The sequence below is a fragment of the Diachasmimorpha longicaudata genome, chromosome 20 (assembly GCF_034640455.1).
Source record: "Diachasmimorpha longicaudata isolate KC_UGA_2023 chromosome 20, iyDiaLong2, whole genome shotgun sequence".
Classification (NCBI taxonomy): Eukaryota; Metazoa; Arthropoda; class Insecta; order Hymenoptera; family Braconidae; genus Diachasmimorpha; species Diachasmimorpha longicaudata.
Window position 1 is genome coordinate 1,997,472 of NC_087244.1, and position 20,115 is coordinate 2,017,586.

A 20,115-nucleotide genomic window follows, 5' to 3' on the forward strand; every position below is an offset into this window, starting at 1 on the left:
TCGGGTTTTTCTGTTGGCATCACATGTCAATTGGAGTCTGAATGGTTTACCACGTCCTGGAGCACGTTTAACATTAGTTTTTAGTGTCCTGGGTTATAAACAATTAACAACAAAGACCCGGAGCCCATTAAAATGAATAAAAAAGTGTTGTGGTGATCAATGTACAGGTTATTTTCCCCAAATATTCGGTGTAAATTAGAGACAATCAGGATTTAATGAGAAAGAGTGTTGGTACATTAAGGAATACTATCACTGGACTCCAGGAATCTCCAACAATTGGCTACCACAGATGTATTGTTGGTTGTAAATAATTTTGTTGGTGATTAACGTGCACTGGGGTCTGGGTTTCGATAGTCATCAGGGAAAATGCCTTGTTGGTACTATGACAAGAAGGAATTACGACATACACCATCGATCCAGGATGGTATTGACTACGAGACTGAATGCAGGTACAGAAAGGAAGGGGCCAGGTTCATCATCGACACTGGAACAAAGCTGGAACTTGGATACAATACGATGGCCACTGGAGTTGTTTATTTTCACAGATTCTACATGTTCCATTCGTTTAAACAGTTTCCTCGATATGTGAGTAGACGAATGATTAAGTTAATGAGGTTGTTGGTTAAAAGTTGATGAGTTTGTCCAGTGATTTGTCATGTTGGGGTGGATTTTTCGGGGGTTGAGGGGAATGTCCAGGGGTTTAATGTGTTTTGGCTCCAGGTGACGGCCTGTTGCTGCCTTTTTCTAGCTGGCAAGGTCGAGGAGACACCCAAGAAGTGCAAGGACATCATCAAGACTGCCAAAACACTTCTGACTGAACAGAAATTCCTGACATTTGGGGAAGATCCCAAGGTAAACAATGAAATTTTGGGGTTTTTCGAGGGAATTAATTCATTTGTTTATCAATTAGGAGGAAGTTATGACGCTGGAGAGGATTTTACTGCAGACGATTAAGTTCGATTTACAAGTGGAGCATCCCTACAGCTATCTCCTGAAGTATGCCAAGTGTCTGAAAGGTACATCTCCAACATCCACCTCTGATTGTGATCAAATAAATCGTCTTTTGCGTCTTAAAACCGATTTTAGCCTTTTTTAATGATTTTTTGAGGTTATGTCGTGGGTATTACAATCAGAAACCTTCAGGAATTAATTAATCAATTTGTTTAATTACAGGAGACAAAGGCAAACTCCAGAAAATGGTGCAGATGGCGTGGACATTCGTGAACGACAGTTTATGTACAACATTATCACTCCAGTGGGAACCTGAAATAATAGCTGTCGCCCTCATGTACCTGGCAGGTAAACTCAGTAAATTTGAAGTTGTTGATTGGAATGGTCGTCAGCCAAAGCACCTCCGATGGTGGGATATGTTCGTGGAAGATGTAACGATGGATTTACTGGAAGGTAATCAACTTAATGTGTCTTATCTCCATGATCTGGCACCTCTGGTGCTGTTTATTTACCTTTTTTGAAGCTTTTGAGGAAGTTGGATCCTCTGAATGACGTAATTCGCAAGTAAAAAAATTTTTTTATCATTTGTTGGTTTATTTTTCATCAACAGACATTTGTCATCAAGTTCTGGATCTCTACTCCCAGACGAACAACGCCAAAGCTCCAGACTCACCACCACTCATTCCATCTAACAATCGAGGACCAGATAATCCAGTTGTCGTACCGAATATCGAATCTGCATCGAGTACACCAAATGGTGAGCAAATGATCCTCCAATTTTTAATTAGACTCCAGTGGATACGAAGGACTAATTTGATTTGAAATGATAATTATTTATTTCAGCTGTCACTCCCTGCAAAATTCCCAAGGTCGACTCGACGATTCCCATCGTCGCAGCTGCATCCAACGGTTGTCTTCCATCAGAACCAATGGACACGACCAAACCCATGGACATACCAGGACACTTTCCACCGTATCCTGGTAGCTTTCCACCAGCTCCTGCTTATTCAGCTGTTTTTCCACCAGCAAATATATCAGTACCACCACCACCACCAGTCAATCCCATGAATCACATTGTTCCACCAATTCGTATGGGTCACACACCCCCCATCAGATCCAATCCACCAGCTACAAGTGCACCACCACCATCAGCATTTCCACCATATGGTTATCAACCAATGGTACATTTTCCACCTAATAATCCATCCACTGGGGGACCTGGTGGTGCTGCACCACCACCTCCACTACCCAATAATCCACCTCGTAATTATTATCCACCTCAACCTTGATGTTCATCAGGGCTTTGATGTAATTCGATAATTGAGGTAATGAATTTTGTTTTTTGGGTTTAATTGTCATGTGGATGAAATGGAATTTATTTAATTGGTGGAGGGAATTGATGGAGGGGATGGGGGAGAGTTTTCAGGGAAATTTTTTTGATTTTCTGGGAGGGGTGAGGGATCAAAAATTTTTTCAGGATATTTTCAATAATAATTTGTTTATATTTGGGGAGTTTTTGATGATAAGAGGTTGGAATTGAATTAATTGTTTATATTTGTCACTTCATCATTCACTTCTCTTTTAATTATTTGGGGGGAGGGGGGGGGGAATATTGATTTTGTAGAAATTTTCACTGATGATGAGCACGAGATTTTCATTTTCTACGTCAGTACTGAATTAATTAATCAATTTATCATGCTGTTCATCCCTATTGGTGATAAGGGTGGAATAAATAAACTGTTTTTTGTAGAAATTCGATATGTTTGATAATAAATTAGAATTGTTTAAATTATTCTATAATAATGTTATTTATTCCACTGTAATTATTTTCAATGATTTACTGGAATTAATTACATTAATTAGGGTGGAGTTCTCAAGGGCCCCAATAGATGTCGCCAGTGGTGTCGGTATTGTTCCTCCGCCCCTGACACAAAGATGGCGGCATAATCGATAATAAACAAGAGTGGGGGGTAATTACAACTCTCAATTAATTCTTTTGGATAATTGGGATGTCTACAAACGTCTACGTCTTTGTATTCGTAATGTACAAACGATTCCCCACAAAATTAACCTCATTTTCACCAAAAAATGTCGATTCTTTTGTTGTACAACTGTTGATTATTAATTATCCACGAGACGACAAACAAAATTAACAGATGTACAATCCATCTTCTAACGATCAACAATCATCTGCATTAATTAATCCTTCGATTTATAACTCTTCATTAGTCAACCTCATTAGCGTGTCTCCCGCCCTTTGTTAGTAACGGTTTTACGAGCACCTGATTGATGTACACAAAGGACGAGTATCTTGGCTTTGTAACATTCGTAATTATTAACAAATGGAGGCTAACGAAGGGTTGATTGCTGTGCACGTGGGTGCAGGTCAGCATTCTGAGGCCCTGAAGAAAAAATACCAAAAGCTTTGTAAATTAGCTTGTGAGAGGGGCTGTGATGTCCTTAGGGATGGAAAAACGCCCATGGATGCTGCTGTTGCAGCAACAATGGTTCTGGAAGATTCTCCCCTGACCAATGCTGGTTTTGGATCCAATTTAACACTGAAGGGTCAGGTGGAGTGTGATGCCAGTGTCATGGATGGTTCAAGACTGCTTTTTGGATCTGTTGGTGCTGTAAGTGGTATAAAAAATCCAGTTTATCTGGCTCAACGTCTCTGTGATAATCAGACTGTGAAGATAAGTCATGGAAGGGTGCCACCAGCTGTACTAGTGGGACCTGGGGCCCATTCATGGGCTATGGAGATGGGTGTGGAGACTATTCCAATGGAGAATTTGGTGTCAGCACAGGCGAAGAAGATTTATCATCATTATAAGAAGAAGCTGGATGATCCTGGTGGAAAGATTAAGGTATCAGGACCCAGGTTGGATACTGTGGGTGCTGTTTGTGTTGATAGCTTTGGAGATGTTGCTGCAGCATGTTCCAGTGGTGGAATAATACTCAAGACTCCTGGTAGAGTGGGACAGGCTGGTGTATGGGGTTGTGGTGTCTGGGCTAAACAGGGAATCGTCTCCATTGGATCATCGACATCTGGATGTGGAGAGCATTTGATAAAGACAACACTTGCCAGGACCATTGCAGAGGCTGTTGATGGGAGATTTGAAGGGGATGGAAACTATGCAAGAAGCCTTCATGACACTGTCAACAGGAACTTCATTGGATCTGAGTTCCTTCAGCCAGTTGAACAGAAGATGGGAGGAGGGATTATTGTGAGGTATGATAGGAAGGAGGGATTGGGGGATCTCTTGTGGACACACTCGACACCTTCGATGATCCTGGGATACATGAATTCCATGGAGAAGAGGGCAGTGGGACTGACATCCACTTTGGAAGCCCAGCATGTGGGGAAAAAGGCTGTGGTACAGGGGATTCCCTTCAAGTTCTGATCACCAGGGTTTCTTCAAGAACTGAGATGTACTCATTAAGATAGAATAAAAAGTTTATTGATGAGGATGAGGGCATTTGGGGGGTTCACATGTACAAATTTCCTTTTTCCAAGAAGAGACTTGAGGGGACGTTGAAGTCCTTCAGGTCGTAGGACAGTAATTCTTTGAAGAGCTTGATCAGGGGCTGGGCTGATTGCGAGTCCAGCTCGAAACCGTCCAGGTAGAGGACTGCGAGGGTACCAGGGAGGTTCATCACTTCTGCGTGGGATATCACTGTAATTAAAAGGTTCACAGAAGGTTTAATGAGTCATTTAGGTCGGTGGGTCAATTATCTTGGGATAATGTGGTCCATATTACCTCCAGCTGCTACTCCTGCTACGATATTCGGTTGACTGAGGACAGGAAAGAAGTTTCTTTGCTTTTCAGTGACTCCTCTTGTTGATAAGGATCTTATGAACGAAAGCTCTGGAGCTTTCTCTCCACATTTTAATTGTGACACGTGGTTGCATGTGATGGCGATTGTATTTTCGGATTTTGATAGAATTGGAGATATCTGACGATTTTTAATCGAATTATGAGTTGGAGTCATTGATTGTTGGGTGGAGGAGTGTATTGGGTACTCACAGCTTCGATGAAGTCACCAGCTATCGTGAGATTGATGTGGGAATCGATTAGACAGAGGAATACGTCGTTGGGGAGTCGGTGGATTCTTGAAGATTCTTTGCTATTTTGAGATGTGATGCTGCAGATGGATTTGTGGTCTTGGATCACAGATTGTTCGATGAAATCTGATGTTAATGATAGAATGTTTCATTTAATTAATCGAAAACGTTGGAGGAATGGATTATTTCATCAAAAATGGTGGCTCCACTTGTTTCTGTCACCAATACCCAGGAAATTTGATAATGAAACGTTAATGATTAATTAGGAATCAATTCCTGAGGGCAAAATTCAGGTTTTGGGACCTTTGCTGAGTCATTTAGAAGATCTACCTTTTATCAATGGCGTTTCTGCTATTATCAACGTCTTCATCTTCTCTGGACAAGTCTCTGTCCAGTCAATCGTGAATGATCTGGAAGTAAAAGTTATTATCCTCAGCTCAAGAAGAAACACATAAAGCACTTGGGGAATCTCCGCTTGGAGATAATTAGACAGTTGGGAGTGAGGTTAAACCCATCCTTACACTGTGGTATCTCCAGCCTCTTCACTCTCATCGTCATCCTCGGTCCAGAATGCACGAGAGTTGGGGTGAACAACTTCACCAAAGAAGTCGGCCATTAATGATCAGGGATACAGTCGTCTGATTCTGATTCCTTGGAGCCTCTGGAGTACGTGATCCCCAGGTTCAAATTGTGTCGATGACTCGTGTAAAATAGCAGTCCTACTCACGTAGTCAGCCATTTTTTTTTTTGCAAACATTTGATCATGAAAAACATCAACATTCTGGACCTCATCACCACCTCCAGGGAATCACAGATCTCCTTTGTTTCCAGGATTAAAAAGATGCTTTGAGTATGAGGATTCATTCGTATGTGTAGGAGCTCGAACAAAGGATTAGTTTTTTTCCAAAAAAACGACAATTTGTCAGCCATTTTTTTTGACTCACGTAGTCCTCCAAAAAAGATGGCGTCCACCTGACAGACGCTGAGTGGCGAATGAGACGAGCTCACTAGTAAATCCTTTAATAATTGGTTTCATAAATAAATAAAATCAATAAATCACTTGTGAGTGAATTAGTGTGGATCCTAGTTGATAGATAATTATCTACCTCAAGAATGAGTAATCTGTCACCCTTCGGTGGGGGGAAGAATCCCCCCTGGGTCAGAAATGCAGGTGAATATTAACCCAACACTTTGATCTATTGAAATTTATTGTCCAGATGAATTATTGTTCATTTATTGTCCTCCATTCCCTTTGTTTTATTTATGGCAACATCTCAATGAAAGAATCTGCCTTTTTACGGTACCAAAATGGCAGACAACAGGACATTTCATCCCCATTTCTGATTGCTGACTCGTCAACTGGATTCTAAATATATTTCTTTGTTTCTTTTCATTCTCTAAAGTACAAAATGGACGTTTTTTTAGGCCAGGGAATGCAGAACATTCAGCAGCAAATACTGGGCCAGGCTATGGGTGGAATGGGAGGACAACCAATGGTCCAGTACCAACAGCAGACTCAACAAGTCTATCAACAGGGCCTTGGGCTTCAGCAACCGAATTTAACGATGGCGTCCATGAGCCAACTGGGGTCAAATCTTCCCTCAGGAATTGCTGGACAATTGTACCCTCAAGTGGCAACAGTCTCCTACCCCACACCCAGAACCCTGAATGCCAATGCCTTTCAGCAACCTGTTGGTGGTGTTCAGCAGCAGGTCCAGCAGAATGTTCAATCCTCGAGTAAACAAAGGGTTTTCACAGGAACTGTTACGAAAGTTCATGATAACTTTGGATTCGTTGATGAAGACGTTTTTTTTCAAACTCAGTGAGTAGTTATCACATTATTTGTCTTTGTCAAATGTCCTCATGTGATTATCATGATTTTAGGGCATGTGTGAAGGGCTCGAATCCAGTGATCGGTGACAGAGTCCTCGTAGAAGCCTCTTTCAACCCTTCAATGCCATTCAAGTGGAACGCAACTCGTATCCAGGTCCTTCCAATGACCGGAAACTCTCACTCGTCTTCAAGCTCTGTGATCCCTCCAGCCAATCAAAATCCTCAACAAAATCGTCAACCCCAATCCGGTCGGCCCTCCACCACCTACAACGCTGTTCCACCCCCCAATGACAATCCTCATAGCAATAAATTTTCGAGTAATAATTCAACCTCGACAAGTAATCGAAATAAACCAGCGAGAGTCAGGGAGAGATCACGAGACAGGAGGAATGATGGTGAGGACATCGAGAGGAAGCGGAGGAGGGAGGAGAGAATCAGGGAAAGGGAGAAGAAGGAGGAGAGGAGTCCATCCAAGACCAGGAGAAGCAAGTCACCAAGATCCAGAAGACGAACACGTGTGGTACCTCGGTATATGGTACAGATACCCAAGATTGCTCTTGATCTTCCTGAAGCTGATGTTCTTGAGATTAAGAGAAGGTACCAGAATATGTACATTCCCAGTGACTTTTTCTCCACGAACTTCAGGTGGGTGGATGCTTTTCCACCCCATACACCCTTCACCTTGAATAAACCATGCAGCTTTCATGTGATGCACAAGGATGTTGATGGTGGGGTGGAGATGTCTGCTGTGCTGGAGCCTCTTGATGCTGATTATCTCTTCTCTGCGAAGGTTTGCAAACGTTTTCTCAAGGTCATTCCAACTTATTTATGTTATTGTTAATTTGTTTAATCCCCAGGTGATGCTCATGTCGATGCCATCGATGGAAGAAATTTATAAACGATGTTGTGGAGTGACAGAGGATCGAGATCCTGACAGGGACTACGTTCATCCAACACGACTGATTAATTTCCTGGTGGGTTTACGAGGGAAAAACGAGACGATGGCCATTGGGGGGCCTTGGAGTCCCTCTTTTGATGGACCCAATCCAGAGAGTGATCCTTCAGTACTCATCAGGACAGCTGTTAGAACCTGCAAAGCACTTACTGGAATAGATCTGTCTCACTGCACCCAATGGTAAGAGAAACAGTTAAAAGAGATTTGTATCGGTGAAGTTATTTCGTAGCTCTTCAGGGAATATTTTTGCAGAAGACTTCATCTTCAGATATTAACCTCTGATATTTACCTGTAACCCAAGCACTTCCAGGATCAACAATCCTTCGAGAGTCGGCCAGGAGTCAATGACAATTTAACAATTTAATTTTATTGCAGTACATTGGAATGGAGGTGTGAAAAGTATATAAAGACAATCGTTATCTTGGACTAATCAACTTGATAATTAAATATATTGATTGTAGAATTTTTATATCTATCGAAAGTGATGAACTGCATTTTTCATATTTTCTTTCGAATATTGTTTTCGTTTTTTTTTGCATTGCAAATAGGTATCGCTTCCTGGAGCTATACTACAGACGTGCTGAGACTACTCACAAGTCGGGGAGAATTGTATCATCGCGCGTTGAATCGGTCATACTATTTCTCCCAGATGTTTGGAGCTGTGTATCAACAAAACTGGAGTGGGATACACTTCATGTGAGCTATGCGAGACAACTGGATAGGAAGATGATGGGCGCTGGGGGCGATGGGGTGATGGATGTGGCTGGAGATAATGATGAGGCTGTCGTCGCTGAGCAAAAGGCATTGGCCCACAAAAAACAATTTCCAATTTTTCCTATTGAAAGCAATTCATTTCTTATGTTCATTATCCTCGTTCAATTTTTATTTATTCTGATTGTTTTACTGGTTTTTATTGTAATTGTTTATGGGGGTGAGAGGGAGTAATGGATTTATCTGTTGATTTTTAACTTTTTGATGGAGGGAAATGATTTCGGATAGTTTTTCCTGGGGAAATGCGTTTAAACTGCGGGATATTTTGTTGAAATTAATTAATAATTAGTCAGATAACGAAATTATCATCCGGTAGTTGCATGATTAATTAATAAAAGCTTCTAAAATCAACAGGTAAAGATCGATAAACAATTATTAACCAGAAAGACATATTTTTTAAAATTTATCTTCATAAAAATAATTTTTATAATTGAAAAAACAACTTTTTTCCCTTTTTGTTTAATTAATTATCTCACAATCTCCATTTTTTATATTCTGCGTTCATTGTCATTGTAATTTATGATACCACACCGACACCGGAGACCAGGACACTATGAGATATGAGAGAGAAAGTCTGCCAGATAATTTTTCATTAATATTAATTGTTTATTCGTCATTTGTGGTGACAATGAGTGAATGATATATTTTGTTGCTCGTGGAGATAAGACTAGGTCGAAAACATTGGTTTTCGGGGCTGCTTTATTGTTTGTAGTTTGTTTATTTAAATTTTTTTTTCAAGTTGGATTTGGTGGTTTTGTATTTTCGAATCACCAGCTGATGATGATTTTTCTGGTTTCAGGATGACATAAATCTGGAGAAGAAAGATCCTGGACATTATTCAGAACTGGATGGCAAGTCGATGAATGTAAGTTGTTTTTAACATTGTTTTATGCAAAAACAATCATTTATCATCAGGTAGTTCATGAGAAACTGGAGTACACAGGTCTGATTGATTTCAGCACGACGAAGATGCAAAAAAAAATTCAGAACGCGAACGAGCTCTTCTGGAGAAGCGTTACATCCTTCCAGAGTCACCACACATCATTGTTCATCCATCACGTACAGCAAAGTCTGGTAAATTTGATTGTACCGTGATGTCTCTGTCAGTTCTTCTTGATTATCGTCCAGAAGACACCAAAGAGCATTCGTTCGAGGTCTCGCTATTTGCTGAGCTCTTCAACGAAATGCTGATGCGTGACTTTGGATTTAGAATATACCGATCCCTCTGTGCACTTCCTGAAAAGTCAAAGGATAAGGACGAGGATCTGAAGAAGAAGAAGGAGGAGAAACCTCGTGAGGAGAAGAACGTTGAGGAGAAGAAACGAAAGGAGGAAGACGACAAAAAGTCGAAGAAGGACGTGAAGAAACGAGAGACGAGTAAGGAAAAGATTAAAGAGGAGAAGGAGAAGACGAAGAGTGATGAGAAGGATCAGGAGGATGATGGGGATGAGGACGACAGTGACGACGATGATTCGGTGAAGGATGGAAAGAGGGACAGGGATGGGAAGAAGAAGAAGACGAAGCTTTATACCTTCGATCCTGATCTGCTACTGTCTTTCGTTTATTTCGATCAGACTCACTGCGGCTACATCTTTGATAAGGACATCGAAGAGTTGATATACACATTGGGATTGAATTTATCTCGAGCCCAGGTGAGCACGTCATGTAGGATAATCATAGCAACGTGACGTTAATTTCGTATTTTTGCAGGTGAAGAAGTTGGTGCAGAAAGTCGTCACGAGAGATTCTCTTCACTACAGGAAATTAACGGATCGGCCTAAGGATGATGAAGACAAGGAGAAGCCGAAGGATGAGACGGAGGTAGAGGATGAGGTCCTTGAAGGAGAGGACGAAGCAGAATTGAAGTCGTTGGCACTGGGGAACAAGAAACTTTTACCTGTTTTCGTCAGTGGGCAGGTGCCATCGAAGAGAGCTAGGGGTGATAATCAATTGGAAGGGGATGGATCCATACCAGATGGCTTCATCATGTTCAAAGGGAGTCTCCTGGATGTGAAGAAGCTGGTGAGCCAGCTGAAGCGAAGTGAGAAGGCCAGGGTGGATACTGAAGCGAGAATGGGAGAGATTCAACATGAATTGGCAAGTGCCACTGATAAAGTCCATAGACAGGCCACTGTCATCAGGGACATGGGGGATGATCTCAAGGGGTACAAGGACAAGCTGAGGAATGTTGAAGAGAAACTCAAGAAGACGTCGTCTGAATGCTACACTTATTTGAGTGCAATAAAGAACGTTTATCATACGACGTCGAAAGTGATGCAGAATGACAGTAAAAAAGTTGAAATTGTTGAGATTCAGGACGAAAAATCATCGAATGAAGTTAATGGATCTCCTAATGAATTTAAATCGAAGAGTGATACGAGGTGGAGTGACACCAGGAGTTCAGTTAAAAAGGAACTCGAGGATAAAGATAAAAAAATTGATGGTAGATCATCTGTGAAGAAAGAACCAATGGATGTAGATAAGGAGAAGAAATAATTACCTGAAGAAACGTTTTATTTATTTGTATTGAGAAGCATTACTGCCTTAGGATGAAAACTTGAACTCTCTACGAAAAAAAATAGTCTTTACATTAATTTTCTAACCCAAGAGGTTAGAAAATATTGAGCTAATTAGGCTCCATCAACGTTAATGAGAGAAAAATGTTATAAGTGTTCACCAGAATTTTTTTCAGTTTTTTTTTATCTTCGACGTGAACATAAAACTACATTAACAAATGTTCTGATTGAATATATTGTAATAATCACGCAAATTAACTCGACTAATTGAATTTCGCATGAACTTTGTCATTGAAAGGACTCTGTACATTCGATTGAAAAGAAAAAATTCAAAAAATTATTGAGCAACTGAATCAGGGGATTTTTTTCATTTTTTATGACAATTGCAACTCCCACTGCCTTCACGTTCTTTTATTTATTTATTTAACATATAGATAATAAAGTTTAAAGCACTAGAACTCTCTGAATCGACATGAAAGGACTGGGAATATTTAATTTCTAATAACTTTTATTTAATAGCAGAAATTACAGGAAAACCTGGCGTTTCTGATTTTTTCTAAATTAATCATTTACATATTGATTATTTTGACGTACATTAGGAGTCGATTCACCTGAGAGAAAGTAAAACAACTGGAAACACACCTCGACATTCCTGTGATGATTATTTTCCTCTAACTGTCTGTCTTTTTCTTCACGAGCTCCTAAAAATAAATAGTAAATTGATTGTTATTGCTTAATTCCCTCGACAAAGACCTCAAGATATTTATTCAAAGGAAGAGCCTCGATAAATAATAACAATTATAACTCACCCTGGGCTTCGTCGTCGGTCCACGTCTCGGAGAAGGTCCGGTATAGTCTCGTTCTCCATTCATCCAATCAGTTTTTACCATCCAGACGAGGTAAATGCCCCACGCCGCCATGAAAACTGTTGGATGATCAATCATTCTCGATTTTTTTAACTGTTTTCTGAAGTTTAGGTTTCTCTTCTTGACTTGTTATCTAATCTGTCAGAGCAGACACCATAGAAAACTCCCACTGAACTTGTCCAGAACTTCTGGCTGAGCTAGGCCGCCATTTTTGATGAACATAACCTCAAACATTGGGGTCGTTTCCAATGGGCGACAACAAAAAATAATCAGAGATAAATGAAATAAATTGATAAATACAAACTAAAATTATCGTTATGGTAAATCAGTTATATTATTTAGCTCCTATCTAAGGTACATAAAACATAATAACGCTTATTTTTTTTTTATTTTTTTTATAGTTCTGTTTCTTTAATTTTTTTTCTCTATAATTTATTTAACTCTAAATCCTTATTCTGAATGATTAAAGATTCTAAACTGATTTATACGCACACTTATGCCCAGCTGCAACAACTGTTCGTCATTATAATGTTATTATTATTACAAGTTTTTTTTTCTTCAATAATATATAATTTAATATACTATGTTCGCATATAAAAAACAATGACTTATCGTAGAGTACAAGATCGTTTCTTAATTAAGTTTTTTTTTTTATTTTCAATTGTTTTTTTTTCCATTCCTCAGTTACTGGTTATCTAATAAGTATCGTGTAACAACAAAATGATTTAATTTCATGGCTACGACAATGATTATCTAAAATCTTGTTCCCCCAAAGATAATATTTCATAATCATCATTAATAACTGAGGAGAATTTGCTGTTTAAATTTTGTTTTTTAATTTTTGTGATTGGCTCGAAGTAAACGAAATGCATGTGAGACATTTCTGTTAAATGGAAATCGATTGACATTTGATCCACAAATACTAGACTGTCCCCTCTCCCCTCTAATCAATTTATCATCAGATTTATTTGTTAATTAATTTTTTTTTTCGAGAAAACATGGAGTATCATTTTGGTTGGCAGGCCTGAGCGTTCACCATTTTGTTTATGTTATCGAATAATAATGGTTTTGTTAACGTACAGTAATTTATCAATTTGAAATTTCAATTGCTTCACAATCTCTTGTAATTGGGGTGTGAGATCGTATCGTGCATATCACTGACAAAAATTTTTTTTAATCACTTACGGTTATTTTCATTATAATTATTAATATTATAATTTTTTTTTTATCCATCATTTATGTATTGGGCTCGTTAATATTGTAATGATTTTCATTCCAGTTGGAGGCACGCGCGCTACATCACCAAGTTGTTGAGTTAACAATGAAAAGTCTGCTCCACGAATTCCTCTCCACCTCTTAAAAAATCCTCCTTTCGACAATTGTAATAATTATATAATTAATTATGAAGATCATTATTTTGATTTTAAATATTATCAATCCCTTACCATACACGAGCAGGTAGCAGTGGTGGTCGTGGTGGCAGAGGCAGGCACCGTCAATATTGAATAATATTATCGACAACAGCAAAGCCACAAGCACCCAATCCAGCACTAGACATCAAACGTACCAACTCTTTGGCATGTGATATTGCAACCTCCAGTGGTGGCCGTCGAGGAAGATTCGTTGACTCTAAACGATAAATAAAAGCAAAAGCCACCAAAACGATTGATAAATCAATTAACAACGACTTTATAAATTAATAAATGTAAATAAATATTACCAAGAATTGCTGAATTGAGTCTAGCACAAACTGTTTCACGTTCTTGTGGATCCAATTGCCATCCAACTGGTGAATTCCATGGATTAGAATATGCTAATAAACTGAATGCATCCTGAAGCATTTTTTTATTAGACTCATTCTTTCCATATTGTTGTCTCAGGTGAATAGATTGTGAATACAATTGTCGTCCAAAATCCAACATTTTTTCAATCGCCTGTTTGTTACCACCGCACAATTGTTTCTTTATACATTTACCAACTGACACTTGTGGATTACTGGTATTGCCATTTTGCTGTGGTTGATTGGCACTATCTACTTCTGCAACCAATTAAATAATTAAATATTTAATAAGCAATAAGGTTAAATAAAATATAAATAAGAGAATAATTAATACAAACCCATATCAAAGTCATCACCATTTTGACATCTGTATCCATTAGCATTCAGATTACCATTCTGATATCCATTTGTATTTTTAATGCCATTAGTATTAGTCGTTGTATTATCCTCCATATCTACATCATCTTCCATCTGACCATTGATAAATTGTGATTCACCAGCACCATTAATTGTATTATTTAAATTCATTTCATCGATATTTCTATTCGTTGATGATTTAATATACGTTTTTGTTGATTGTATAACACTCGTCTGATTATCACTATTGCTTTGATAAACCTCTGAATCACTTCCATTAACCATTTCAACAAATTGACGGCATTTCAATGCAAACATTAAATTTGGATCGCGTTCGAGAAGTCCTGGATATAATCGGCTAGTTAAATCTATTGCTTCCCCCATTCTGCCAGCAAGAACGAGCTTCAGGATTCCTACAATCAAAGTAAACCAATTAATTTCATTATACCTAACGACGTTAATTAATTTACTTACTTTGTCTATTTTTAATTGAGTTAAAATCCTCTTCAAATTCCTGTCCTGTACTGTTGGCAAAAGCCTCAGCAGTATCGCAGTATCCATGATGAACGAGGTATGTTGACACCATTTTGTGTAGAACAGCTTGCCACTGACCCTGTCCATGATCTGGCGTTGGATAATTTATAATTTGCAATCTCGTTCGAACTCTTAGCTCATCAATCATGTCCCCAATATCAAAAACAAATGGTGTCTGACCAAAATTAGCATCAACAACTTCACCAGGTGTCTGTAGGCCAACAGTTGGATATAAATTTGGTGGTAAATCAGTGAATGCAACCCCTAAGTGATGACCATTCTTCGTGTAAAATGCTGTATTGTCAACAAGATTGACACCACAACCGATGATATCGCCAGTAGTGAATGTTGGACCATAAGGCTGGCCAGTACCAGACGAACAAAAACTGTGTCCATCATCACCATGATATCCATACGAGTGTTTATCCCATCCTGGCAGTCGATTGACATTGACACCATGAGCTGACAGGCCAATTCCCATGTATCCATCACGTCCTTTGCTGACTATCTTCACTTCGAAGTAGTAGAGTCCACAGGCAGCTGGTATCGAGTGGGTCGTACGAACACTGGCAGCATCTTTATGTGTTTTACCATACCCTGTCATATTAAAAAATAAATTTATTCTGAATGACAATGGACAATGGACAATAGTAAAAATCAGAGTGAGAGTCCATCGTATGTCAAAAGAGCTTTCCTCTCCCTCGATTTTTTTTTACGATCGATCTGCTCATCACTCGTTGCGCATTTCTCAATGCAGATAAAATTGTAATGAACTTCTGTTCATTACATTTCGATAATTATTTATTTCATGATGAGGAGAGGGATTATAAAGATTGGAAATTATTTTACTTCTACAATCGAGGGGTTTCTGGGTCACTGGGTCAACCGAGCTCATGCAGATGTGTATGAAAAAAGTAAATAATAAACATTTTTAATGATTTATCATCATCTACCTTAAGCCCTAATCACAGCAGTCTAATGACAACTCTTTTTTTAGTCTTCTAATTGCAAAAAAAATGCTTTCGTTTTGATAAATTGGTCTTTTGTCTTCAATTTGACACGCAACAGATATCGTTGACATTAAAATTCGAGTGTAAAAAATTATTTCCATCACACGAGCCAATGGAAAGCTCAAGGTAGCAGTGAACGTGACGATGCGGAAGGCGTACGATTTATGAAGAACACAAGTCCAATTGAAAAGATAATATCGATGTTATTTTTAGAAATCACGTCTTGATTTTCAATCTTATCAAGAAATTATTAAAATAAACGTTTGGGGCAGCTGTCATTGTCATTGGGGATATTTGACACCCACAAAATGGTCACTTGTCCTCTCTCTTTGTGTCCCTTCATCTCCCTTTTCATTATTATCGTTCCTTCCATTTTTTTTTCGTAAATTTGTCAGCCATTCCACCAACAAAATCTATAAATTTAGAAAAAAAATCAATTGTCCCCCAGTTGTTGCGAACTCAGAAGGAAAATCATGAGGCAATCAGACTATGACCGATCAGCTGATTCCTTTGTTTAGGTCGCTGACAAACACGCGAAAAATTCGATGAAAGACTTCAATGCATAACAATCAATAGTTCTTGTCAGAGGATACTGAAGGATAAAAGTTAAATAACAAATTAATTGTAACGAACAAACTGAGGGACTATTTTCTCACAGTAAATTAACAATATCTTGAAGAAGGTCGTGTTCAACGATTGGTCAAACATGAATCGCAGTAGAGAATATCATCCAAGTGCCTTTATCCAACACACACATACCTTTGTAATGTACGCGAAGATTATTTTGTGATAATCCAATGTAGTTGTATTTGTCCTTTGGACTCCATGATCTTGGCAGAGGTGTTTCCTCCTCATTAACCATCGGATAAAGCATCTTGAGTCTGTCACTGGACTGATTATGTCCTGAATTTATTCTTGATGGCTCCATAACACTCGTTTCCTCATTGGTGGCGGCCATCATTCTCATGTGCAGCCCCACTACCTCACCACACACACTTTACACAAATATCGTTGCTGTAAAACAATGTTTATTTAATATTTATTGTAATTAGGTTCGTCCAATGCCAGCACTGAGTATTATTATCTTAAAAAGTCCTCGATGGACCTTTTAACTTCTTGACAGATCCCAAACGTGTCAGTGTATTGGAGGACTTCTGTCCTTATTCGTTTATTCACTTTTACAAATGACTCCCTCACACTGCGCAGCCACCCACGCGCAGGTCGTTTCCAATGGGCGACAAGAGCCCTGAAGATGGCCTCTGATGGTGGGACAATTCAACGGTTATTTATCCGTAAGTTTTCCTGGAGGAATTGGGAAATTTTGGAGAGTTACTGTCTTTATGTATCATCTTTTGTAGCACATAAATCATAATAAATAATCTAGGTTTTATCAGAAAATTTTATGATGGAAATTTTCACCCCGAGATTAACGACTAAGTATTTTTTGGATAATGATGATATCACTGGTGATGAATGTCGTACTTGTTTGAAAAAAACAACAGATATCTGGCAGGTATTTCAATCTGATGCAGAAATATCCTCGAGGATTATGGCTTGTGCCGCTGTTCAGGTTAGACTCTGTTTCTTTTTCTTTTTTATGGTTTTGTTGTTGTTGTTGATGCAGAATATTTTAACTTTCACGATTTTCCATGGACAAAGGCCTCAGTAATTGTCCCCAACCACTTGACAAAGGTTATAAACATTGTCCATGTAACAACAATCATTTTTTATTCTTTTATGTCAATTCTTTGTCAATGAAAAATGTTGTTTTTGTCTGGGTCAATCATCAGAAGGATCAGATCTCCATTATTATACCCCTCATTGTTTATTTGTAGGTACAAGAAGGCGATGGACTTCCCCACGTCATATGTTACTCCTGTCGAGAATTGCTGGACGTCTCCTACAACTTCAAATGTCAAGTTGAACAATCAGACGCTAAATTTCGTGAAGCATTGAAGATGCAACAGTCAATGTTGCAGAGTGATGCAGTTCCTCAAACAGTTACCAAAGTAATAACTGAGACGATAACAGATGAGATTTCCAATAGACAAATGGAGGGTATCAGCCACGAGAGTGAGAGTATCGAGGTATATCAGACAGAGGAGTATCTTCACGAAGAAAATGAGGATGTTGATGATGATGATGGGGAGGAGGTTCCAGTTGTGTTTGGTGGAGCCACAGGTGGAAGTACTAACGATAAAAAAATGGATTTGGATATTTCACCGTATGTGGACGCCAATGAAATTTTTAGACATGAAGAAACGTTCGAGAAATCAGGGAGGAACGACCTCAAGGCTGAGGCAATTAACAGGGAGGGGGTTGATTGCCAAAATCATCAGGGGGATAAGGCGTTGGATGAACGAAGTGGGAAAGAAAAACCGTTTTATCTGATGCTGGAAGACAAAAGTGTTTGTGAAAGTCATTGTGGAGACGAGGAAATTGATGTTAAGGAGGAAGTACTTGTTAATTGTCATCAGGAGAAGGAATTCTGTAATAAAACGTGTGATGAATTGTCAGGAATGAGTATTCAAGTCACTGAGAATAAAACAAACTATCGATATGTTTGTTACATGTGTGAAAAACAATTTGTTAGCGTTGAAAAATTGAAGAGTCATGTGGCTGACAGTCACAATTCCCTGGAGAATCCAGAGAAAAATGATGAAGAGGTCGATCCTGGAGAGACTATCACCCGGGACGAGACTGAAATTTGTGAAGATGATGTTTCTGGTACAGTGAGAAAGAAAAAGAGTAAATTCTCCTGCAAATATTGTCCCAAAAAGTTTACGTACGAAAAGTCCTTCTCAACTCATGCAAAACGACATCCAGAGTACAAAAAAATGGAAAAAAATGGCGAGGGCGAGGAGAAATGTGATGAACGACGGTTTCAGAATGATTCTGATGACGATGAGATGCCACTGGAGGGTCTCCAGTGCACCCAGTGTGGAAAACTATTTGCCACGAAGAGAAATCTCAAGAGACACATCTCCACTCACAGCGGTTTAAAATTCAACTGTCCAACTTGTCAAAAAGAATTTTCACGAGCTGATAAACTGAAGGAACACGAGCAGTCTAAACACAGAAATGAGTTCTTCTCCATGTCAGACGAGAATAATGACAGTGACAGTGAAAATGACAGCGAAAACAAGCGAGACTACAATTCCGAAGGTCGAAAGAAGGTAAAGGACTTGGAAAACTTCCATTTGGAGGAAAAAAAATCGTTTTCCCTCATTAATTTCTTTATAAAAAATCCAATTATCCTTTCGATAATTTTATTTCTCACATTTCAGGATAAAAACCAAAAGCCACATCAGTGCCCAATCTGCCCCAGGACTTTCGCACACAGTCAGACATTGACAAATCACGTGGAACGTCACAAAAGAATAAAACAACCACAGAAACGTTTTCTCTGTGAAGTTTGCAGCAAATGTTTTGCCCAAAGTGGTTCACTAGTTGCTCATATGCGTACACACACTGGTGTAAAACCATACGTATGTAATGTTTGTAGTCGTGCATTTACAAAGAGTACATATTTACAATTACATTTGCGAACACACAGTGGTGAAAAGCCTTACATATGTCAATACTGCAGTCGTGCATTTGCAAGAGCAAATACTCTAGCAAGACACATAACAATGCACACTGGTGAGGCTAAATATCACTGTCAAATATGCATGAAGTCATTCAGACGTTTGACATCCCTCAACGAACATACCTACACACACACAGGACAACGACCCTACGCCTGTAAAATATGTACCAAAAGGTACAACAATGCTGGCTCACTCTATGCCCACACCAAGAAGTGTAAAGCCCAGCAATTGTCGTCTAATTCGACGATTAATTATCCAGTTTCCCTTGAAGCCAGCAATCCAGATGATCCATCTGTCTCCATGAACTGTCCACCCTCATCAATACTAATTTATACTGATAAAAAATGTGATTCAGAAGCACCAGCTGATGCTGAACAACCGATACCAGAATTTATTCTTCCGAATGTTCAACCAGAAAAATCATTGTCACCGAATATCATTCAATCAGCATCGACACACGATCCTAATTATTATTCTGTTAATACAAAAACATTTAAAAATTTTTATTACACAACGTATCCAAGTTTATAAATTGCCAAATTTATAATGATGGACAGGAAGTTATTTATTAGAGGAAGAACGAGATTCGTCTTTGCAATAAATTATGTATGAATTATTCATGTGAAAGACTTCCAGACACAAAATTCCAGATGACTGTAATTATTTAACGAATAACAGTAATTGTTTATTGTTTTTCTCTTGGGGAGTCTTACCCTTTTGAAGAAGGGATGTAGATTAAGAGAATAATTATTTTTTAAAGTATATTGTATTTTATAATAAAGATTTTTGTAAATTTTTCGCTATTTGGCCAACGACGTTCAACTCGTGAGATGATTTACCCTTTGTCTAGGGCTTTGGGGATGTTCTAACCTGGATTTTTCCCTTTTCC

At 38.7% G+C, this 20,115-nt stretch overlaps 6 protein-coding genes across 9 annotated transcripts; 4 read left to right on the top strand and 2 right to left on the bottom strand.

Annotated features, from left to right (window-relative positions):
- The first annotated feature begins 17 nt into the window (after positions 1-17).
- Positions 18-2,743, top strand: LOC135171517 (cyclin-K). The gene is made up of 6 exons (XM_064138134.1): positions 18-585; positions 721-852; positions 911-1,016; positions 1,174-1,404; positions 1,562-1,708; positions 1,795-2,743. Exons 1-6 carry the CDS (start codon positions 367-369, stop codon positions 2,238-2,240), a joined length of 1,281 nt encoding a protein of 426 aa, XP_063994204.1. The 5' UTR covers positions 18-366; the 3' UTR covers positions 2,241-2,743.
- Positions 2,744-2,899: 156 nt separating this feature from the next.
- On the top strand, positions 2,900-4,419 carry Tasp1 (Taspase 1). The gene has a single exon (XM_064138149.1). It carries the CDS (start codon positions 3,294-3,296, stop codon positions 4,350-4,352), a length of 1,059 nt encoding a protein of 352 aa, XP_063994219.1. The 5' UTR covers positions 2,900-3,293; the 3' UTR covers positions 4,353-4,419.
- LOC135171532 (proteasome assembly chaperone 1) lies at positions 4,388-5,776 on the bottom strand. Its single transcript, XM_064138161.1, has 5 exons — positions 5,536-5,776; positions 5,345-5,424; positions 4,977-5,140; positions 4,710-4,905; positions 4,388-4,625 (listed from the first exon to the last, which is right to left on the bottom strand). Exons 1-5 carry the CDS (start codon positions 5,628-5,630, stop codon positions 4,438-4,440), a joined length of 723 nt encoding a protein of 240 aa, XP_063994231.1. The 5' UTR covers positions 5,631-5,776; the 3' UTR covers positions 4,388-4,437.
- A 127-nt stretch (positions 5,777-5,903) lies between these two features.
- On the top strand, positions 5,904-11,442 carry LOC135171499 (cell division cycle and apoptosis regulator protein 1-like). Its single transcript, XM_064138092.1, has 8 exons — positions 5,904-6,185; positions 6,440-6,836; positions 6,899-7,637; positions 7,705-7,982; positions 8,351-8,603; positions 9,373-9,438; positions 9,533-10,225; positions 10,284-11,442. Exons 1-8 carry the CDS (start codon positions 6,128-6,130, stop codon positions 11,067-11,069), a joined length of 3,270 nt encoding a protein of 1,089 aa, XP_063994162.1. The 5' UTR covers positions 5,904-6,127; the 3' UTR covers positions 11,070-11,442.
- Positions 11,443-11,579: 137 nt separating this feature from the next.
- Positions 11,580-16,807, bottom strand: Ranbpm (Ran-binding protein M). Of its 4 annotated transcripts, none has more exons than XM_064138121.1 (7): positions 16,396-16,807; positions 14,567-15,223; positions 14,074-14,505; positions 13,676-13,990; positions 13,401-13,584; positions 11,899-13,324; positions 11,580-11,790 (listed from the first exon to the last, which is right to left on the bottom strand). In XM_064138121.1, the coding sequence occupies exons 1-5, from the start codon at positions 16,601-16,603 to the stop codon at positions 13,451-13,453; spliced, it is 1,746 nt and encodes a 581-aa protein (XP_063994191.1). In that variant the 5' UTR covers positions 16,604-16,807; the 3' UTR covers positions 11,580-11,790; positions 11,899-13,324; positions 13,401-13,450. The 4 variants fall into 4 exon arrangements, with proteins under 4 accessions (XP_063994191.1, XP_063994190.1, XP_063994189.1 ...); XM_064138120.1 differs by having other exon boundaries at positions 11,899-13,321; positions 13,676-13,993; positions 16,396-16,805; XM_064138119.1 differs by having other exon boundaries at positions 13,676-13,993; positions 16,396-16,804.
- Positions 16,808-16,899: 92 nt separating this feature from the next.
- Positions 16,900-20,029, top strand: LOC135171503 (zinc finger protein 135-like). Its single transcript, XM_064138110.1, has 3 exons — positions 16,900-17,206; positions 17,472-18,812; positions 18,924-20,029. The coding sequence occupies exons 1-3, from the start codon at positions 17,039-17,041 to the stop codon at positions 19,755-19,757; spliced, it is 2,343 nt and encodes a 780-aa protein (XP_063994180.1). The 5' UTR covers positions 16,900-17,038; the 3' UTR covers positions 19,758-20,029.
- The last annotated feature ends 86 nt before the right edge of the window (positions 20,030-20,115 follow it).